Below are 7,523 nucleotides of genomic sequence, written 5' to 3'. Positions count from 1 at the left end.
ACTGATACGGAGATACAATCATCATGACATCAGCGACGTCCTTCTGAGGTAATTAATATACTATTTTACGTTCATGGTTTTCTTGACTCTGTCCGTCATGCTGGGGAAATTTCCGACCTCAACTGCAGGTTTCATAATATAGACCCTAAATATTTACGAATTTTAGAAAATTGGTAACTTCCCCAGCAGTGTAAAGAGCAGTGAATGAAATGAACAAACAAAATAGGATAAAATAAGGGGCTACACACCATGTGCACACGACCCTGCTTCTGTTATGTGGGTGAGGTCTCTCTAAGGTGTCTTCCTGTCGCGACTTTCTGAACTGTCATATTTCCAAGGATTATCATGCGACCAATCCCCCCAGGAGCTGGCTCTGTGCTTGTGCTAGGAATTGGCAGTCCGGTTAGTCTGGGATCGCTGTTCCTCAAATTAAGGGGATATGAGATGTCTGTCGTTGAACCATAAGTGGAAAGAGTTTACCGACACCACCAAGCTGTAGCATTTCTTGCTAGCAGAAATAGGCCCCGGGGAATTACAAAAAAAAGTTTGCACAAAATAAAAGCGAATTTACGTTTACTGCTGTATTTTTGCTGTTTTTCCCCTTGTTTTGAGTCAGGAACAATCCTCGGGGATTGTGTGGTTGCGACCCATTCCAGTCCAGTGTGTGGCTGTTCACTGGCTGGTTCATACGTGACACAAATCCCTGCCAAAGAGCTGTCTGACAAAATTGCAGCCAATCAGGAAATCTGTCACTATATCACCAGTGTAGCATAGCACCATAGCACTTGTTAAAATTTCGTGGAAACATGGGGATCATGACCACAAGTTATTTAGAATGAGGAAATAATTTATACCAGTTTATTGTTCTTGAGAAAAATGAATGTCTGGTTTGATTTCAATGACACAATTCTCATATGACTTCATATCTTTCATTGTAGTTGGATTTGCATGCAATTGAGTGTGGTACTGTACATCAACGTTTGGAAGCCAAATAGTTATATTAGTAACCAAGTTAATGTAATATCCAGCAGATTAACAGTGATATTTGTCACACTGTGAGAGAGTAATGTTATGAAGCAAAAAAATACTCCTCCTATCCATCTAAATGTCAGTGAAGTGTATTTGTACAGCGTGCACATTTCTGGAGGAGAAGCAAGCACCTTATTCTGTAAACAGTAGCAGGAAGTTACTGCCCAAACAAGGCAATACTACCTTTCAACATACTGTATAAGCATGATGGTCATCTGCATATTGTCCACGTCATGCCTGTGATCTGTTTGTAAACATGACAGTGGAGTAATTTCAGTTCTTCAAAAACATTTCTGGGTGCTGTATCTGGAATCCCCAATGACACAGCACAGTCTGTCCTAATTGTCAGGTTCTAGAGGCTGTGGGAAAACCCACATGTAGAGTGTTTGTTCTCGAAAAAGCTTTTTTTTTCCCACACTTGGCCATGTTTTGCCCTGTAGCCTTAGTACAACTATTAAGTCGATACGGTCATAGATGGCCGTATTGCATTAGTACACCTTGACCTGTTTTCTGGAAGATGATCATTAGTTAACCTTACATTTTACATTCATCAGGAGCCAACCACTTTTGCATGTGACAAGCAGGAACACAGAATTAGTGGCCTGTTTCTTGCCTGGTAGTGATAAAACACAGTGTTTCCTGTGTCTGCACTAGTCATGATTAAAGACAGTTAGAGTACCTTGTGTTTTACCTCATAATGATGCAACATGGAGTGGCTCGTTTCTATGCTAATAGTAATGAAAAATAATTAGAACAGCCTGTGCCTGCACTGGTAGTGATGACACTCGAGCATCTTGTGTCTGTGCTCGTCATTATGAAAGATAGAATAGGCCAGGCTGGGTTGCAGAACCACATGGGGCATCAATCTGTAAGCCTTTCTTCAGCATTAAACTGCCACTCTTATGGGATGCATAGTAAACCAGGCAAGCAGAGTCTGTGAACTAGAGTCTCTCATTGGGGGAAACACAATGTTTGTCATAATGATGCCATTAAAATTGAGATGGCAACAGGTGGTACAGTTTCACCTGTCTGGAAAGGTCAGCGTGACTTAAAAAGTAGCTGAGGTTGAGGAGAGAAGGCCAAAATGTATAGCAATAGGAAGTAAGCAGGCCTATCAGACAACATCTCACAACACTGTAATACATACAGTATAAACAAAAACATAAAATATCCTTCCTCACCTGATCCCCCAAAAATTAGGGGGCATATTTTATTACCATGTATTACATTTTACTAAGATTGCTGCAATGTAATGTTAAAATAAACACTGTAACCTTAGGCAATTAATTGGCTTTTAAACAGATTGGAAAAAATGTTAATTGTTTTCTGTTTTTTTACAAGAACTAGGCCAGCATGATGTTGTCTACAAGGCAGATTTCACATATCCATTTTTTTTTTACTAAATTTAACAACATTCAACATTCATCAACATTCAACAGTCATTATACTATTATTTTATATATACTTCTCCAAAGCCAGCATCCTCCATAAAATGTACAAAGGGACACCAAATATCCTGAGAGGCGCCTGAGTTCATTCTCATTGAATGTTCATTTGTCAAGTGAACCATAGGATGATAGTTGTTTGAGGGAGTGACTAAATGCTGGTCTATCCAGCTTTTCCTCTTTTTTCAGTGACACACTTTATGTGGTACATTAATTCACAGATTTAATTTTTTATTGGAAATAAAAAATCCCTCTGCGATGGTTTCCTCTGCAACAGCCTGTGTTTACGCAAATGAAGTTCTCTGTTTTTCGTCATGGTTTACACAACTAGCCTAAGTAGTAACTTGTTGCACCAAAGGTGGTTTTGGCTTTGGTGTCTCTTAAAGTGCCCTCTTTGATGAACAGAATACCAAGGAATGACCCTTAGATGACCCTTAAACTCAATCATGCCCAACTTAATTATCTAGATTATTTATGATTACAGTATAAAACTCACTAAAAAGCTGGTATATTTCCAGTTAAATCCATTGAACAATTTCCTTAAAATATGTTAGAGCAAACCTCCTTTTTGAGGTGATCATCACCTTGAGCGAAGGAGAAAGACTATGATAGTGTTCACCAGATCTGTCATTAAACATTTTTGGATGTAATGACTAAGCTAACAGTTGATGTTGTACATGAGGTTCGCGTAGCCATTTAAGAGGTTTGCCTCCACAGTTTTCCCACCAGTAGTGTTTGTTCCCAGAAAGGTCCTTTCAGGAGTAGCTAGTGCCAACTAATAGATATTGAGTGGATTTAATCGGTGAGCTGTTGCATAATCACAAATAAGTTAAAAGTATACAGCATATATAATTGCATCTGTCATGCACTGAAATGGAAAATGCTGATGTGACGTGCAACTTCCAAACACACTCAACCACAAGTGTCTGTTTATTTCAGCCATCAACTGTAATTTTCCATCACCACAAAGATTTTCTTTGCCTTCAGTTGAGTAAAGAGTCAGGTGTCTGATGAACTAAGTTGGAAGAATGAATGTATTATCTTCCTAAAAGTACATTTTGTATTACCCATCTGTCCCCTTGGGAGTTTTTTTCAGTACAGTGAGTAAATCAATGTGAAATTGGCATTACCCTTTCAGCTTGTCCTGAAACTTGCCATAAAAAAATCTTCCTAAGAATATTTTGTAAAATGTCACATTTGCATCTAAAATAATTGTTCAGATATGATTTATTAAAGTAATAATATTTAGTATTTTTGTGCCCACCCATGCTGCTTGAAAGACACTGTAATCAATCTGCAAAATATCTCTCCCCTATAGTTTCATGGTTTGATTTTATCATCTTTCTGTCATAATGTTTAGCTGTCTGCGAAGCAGTTTGGGCTGTGTTTTATTGTATGAAAAGTGATGATGATGATTATTGTTATTACTATTACCACTACTATCATTACTGTTATTATTATTACCACCTTATTACCAACAAGTGGCTGGTGCTCTAGACTGCTTAAGTCCCTACAGGATTTTCCCAGGCTGATCATTTCCACCAGGTCTGTGCTCTTCCCTGCCTCTCCATCACCCCCTGCTCTTTAATCTCAACTCTTTAACTTCTTTGACCTATTTGATAGCTGTACGGTGTAACTGTCTTTCAATACAAACTGCTAGTTTAACACGTTTTCCGGGCGGGGCTCCCGGAATGGATGAGGCGAGTGGTGCGTTACTAGTTAAAAATTACAGGAAATACATTTTCAGGAAGTAGACACGAGTTAGCAAAACAGCCCTCAGGGGACAGTATAGCTAAGATATTGATAACGTACTTTAAGTGTTTCTTATATTTAAATAACTACATATCTCTCGACACATGGATGACATTATGTTGCAAGCTTGTTAGCTAGCTGGCTAGCTAACACTCAGCCATCGAGTTCTGAAAGAAACAGTGAGGGTTGTAGTCTAGCAAACGGTAAATTAGGAAAGTGCACACAACGTGGCTGGCTAGCTGGCTAGCTAACAAACCAGCATCGGTTCAATGTGAACATGCCTTTCGATATCACCATCGGAAAGTATTAATGAGCTCTTTCTAAAGATCTAAAAGGTGCCTCGCCCTGGGACCAGTTGCACTGACAAGTTAATCCCAAAGGATACCCGTGAGTTAGCATCAGTAAGGAGGTAAGGCTACGATATAACCATATGAGGATTCACGTTAAATTGTTTCCTCAACGTCAGAGTTACGGATTTGAATGTAGGCGTCTGTGCTTATGTTTTTGTCACTTAGTAACATGGATTATTATGTATAGACTGCGTCCTTGTTTTCGGTTAGCTCTTAAATATCCACCTAAATAAGTTACTTTCAAACTAGCTAGGAGCAAGCTATTGTCCAATATTTCCTCACGAAACATTTGTCTTCCTATACCTGCTATGTGTTGGTGGCTCGCTTGCTAGTATAGCTGTAACGTTTTGCATATTTTTTTTTTCGGTGAATACGTACAGTTTCAATTCACAAAATGAAACGAAATTATTAAATATACTTGAAATTTTCCTCTCTGGTACTGTCAAGTACATCGTTGATCGATATTAACTATTCACTGTATAGCTATATAGCAATGTATAGCTAACTATTAGACTATAGACTATAGTCTTACGTGAACCCCGTAGCTGGAACCACTGTGTGTGCTCCGAATCATTAACTCATGAACAAATCTAAAGACTTTACTCTCGATTACAAAACAATGTGATAGATTCATATGAGTGAGGACATCATACCCGTTTTGGGATTCATGAAGTCTCATTCTCCCATAACTTCCGCAAGTGTAGACTAGGCATTGTTACGGTGGTTAATTCTCCGTGCTGTTAGCATAAGTGTGGAGCCAAGGTGAGAGAATCTTGTCTACCCTAATCAGTAATTTCAAATTAATGTACATTTTTAGAGCAAGGAAAAACCTATAACAGGGGTAGTATTTAAACATGTTCATAATACTTAGGGGTTGTTGACTACGGTGTAAAGAAGTCCAGTCTTTTTAGCAGCGGAGTGACATATTTACCTGTGGCAGGGAAGAACAGTATTTCTATTGAGAAAAACTTTTAAGGGTTCACCTGCAGGGCCTGCACACAGCTGTGCAACTGGGAGAGGACATAGTTTAGCAAACCAGAGTAGAGTATGGGTGTTGCCTGTGCTGCAAGCAAGAGCAAGTGCTAAAAATGAAATGAAAACGTTGCTCAAAATATGATGATTAAATAGCACAGAAAATACAAGATTTACTTGATGCCAAGTATCTATTTAACTACACATTCTTTCTTAAAAATTGGTGTCATGCAAGTATTGGAAGTGTTTCTGTATCACATGTTTCACAGGCTGTCTACATCAACAGTGGTGGACATGGATAGTTTAAGAGTGCAATTGTTTATGAAGGAAATATTGGCAATGCATCATTTTACTACTTGGACACAATTTAGCCATATTTATAGTAATGTTGATGGTCACTATCCCACTTTAATTAGTCTTAGGGTTTTGCTATAGAATATTCCAAGTTACCAAAAGACATACTGTTGCTTTGTGTAATATTTTCATAATTCTGTGAAACAATATGCAACACGTAACGACCTATATGACCTATATATGAAACCTTTTTTCATTATAACAACTGATGTGTATATGTTTTTCAGTCCATTGACAAGTGTGTCTTTGTCTTGGAAATGTGTGGATATGCAGGCTATTTCAGCTTTGCATCTGCGTTTCATTCTTATTTAAGACTTATTTTGTGCACAGCTGCACCAGTTGTGCACAGTTGCAGTACATTCCCTACATATTAAATGATGTGACAATAAATGTTGCTTATTTGCACACGTGCAGTCAGTCTCCCGAATAGTAGCACCCTCCAAATTTGTGTCCATATGAGCAGCCATCACCCAGAGCACCAAAGTACTCTGAGATAGACTTGTAAACCCACTGTTAACCCACTGATAATACTTGGAATCTTCCAAGACCAGGGATTTGAGAACTATATTCTACCAAAGCTTTGGATGCTAATAGCTATTTGGCTTGATGGTCTGTTGATCCTATATTTTTAAGAATTTTTATTATTTTTCCACTTTATTCACCCCAACTTGAAAATTAAATCAGAAAGAGAAATTTCATAATTTCTTTTTTTTTTCCTTTTATTTTTTATTCTGACTGTGGAATTTATATTCTCCCATGCCCGGCCACTCCGGACTCTCGGTAATGATGTAGCTCAGACTCAAACTAGTGATGTCTTCACTGTAGAGCTTGGCCAGCACTCGTAACATCTACCTTTGCTGACGGAGCCACTTGTGGGCCCTGGGGTGTGCAATTTGTTATCAGCCGATGAGCTCACGTTGTTCTGCTTGTTTTGAAGCCTTGTTACCCACACATGTAGGAAAGGCCGCTTTGAGGGGTCAGCTGTGTACGTATTGGATAAGGCTGACTATGTCAATCCATCCTCCCTACAGAACCCAGGTCAGCGAGAGAGTGATGAACCGTGGGCCCCCCCAGCAGCCACAGAGCTGTGGCCCTTGGGAACTGAAGGAGCGTCTGGGAACAGGAGGCTTCGGGAACGTCACACGATGGCAGAACAAGGTACAGCACCGGGCACAGTTACTGCTGCTATTGTGAAAGTGCTGCAGTAGAATTGTTTGTGTTTGCTCCACTTGCTCCACTAAATGCTGTTAGTAGTGTATTGGACAGCAATTTTAGGTTCACTTTGCATGTCATCGTCAGTAGTGGTATACCCACAGACAGAGTGTGTTGTGCTCATTTTTTGGTTTGTATTGCACTGCTCCTCCTTGTATTAAACAGATTCCTTAATTAGGGTTGGGTACCGAAACCCGATGCCAATATGGCACCGGTTCCTATATGACCAGTATCTACCGGACCGAATCGCAACGCAGATTTCAGGGCCACTTAAATGCCTGTGCCTAGGGCTGGGCGGTATAGCCGTCACGATAACACGATGTTTAGGAACCAGTACCATTTTAAAAGTATCGCTTTAGCACCGGTATCAGAAAAAACCCAAACGATACCCAACCCTATCCTTAATGCA

At 39.4% G+C, this 7,523-nt stretch overlaps 1 protein-coding gene across 1 annotated transcript in view; it reads left to right on the top strand.

The window, feature by feature from the left end:
* Positions 1-4,235: 4,235 nt before the first annotated feature.
* The window catches only part of ikbkb (inhibitor of nuclear factor kappa B kinase subunit beta), a 28,755-nt gene continuing 25,467 nt past the window's right edge, over positions 4,236-7,523 (top strand). Inside the window, exons 1-2 of the mRNA XM_036526710.1 lie at positions 4,236-4,635; positions 6,934-7,060. Of these exons, the coding sequence (XP_036382603.1) occupies positions 6,956-7,060 (105 nt within the window). The 5' untranslated portion in view covers positions 4,236-4,635; positions 6,934-6,955. The remainder of the gene's footprint in view (positions 4,636-6,933; positions 7,061-7,523) is intronic.

The sequence above is a fragment of the Megalops cyprinoides genome, chromosome 4 (genome assembly GCF_013368585.1).
Source record: "Megalops cyprinoides isolate fMegCyp1 chromosome 4, fMegCyp1.pri, whole genome shotgun sequence".
In the NCBI taxonomy this organism is placed as follows: Eukaryota; Metazoa; Chordata; class Actinopteri; order Elopiformes; family Megalopidae; genus Megalops; species Megalops cyprinoides.
This window is presented reverse-complemented; position numbering and strand designations above follow the sequence as displayed.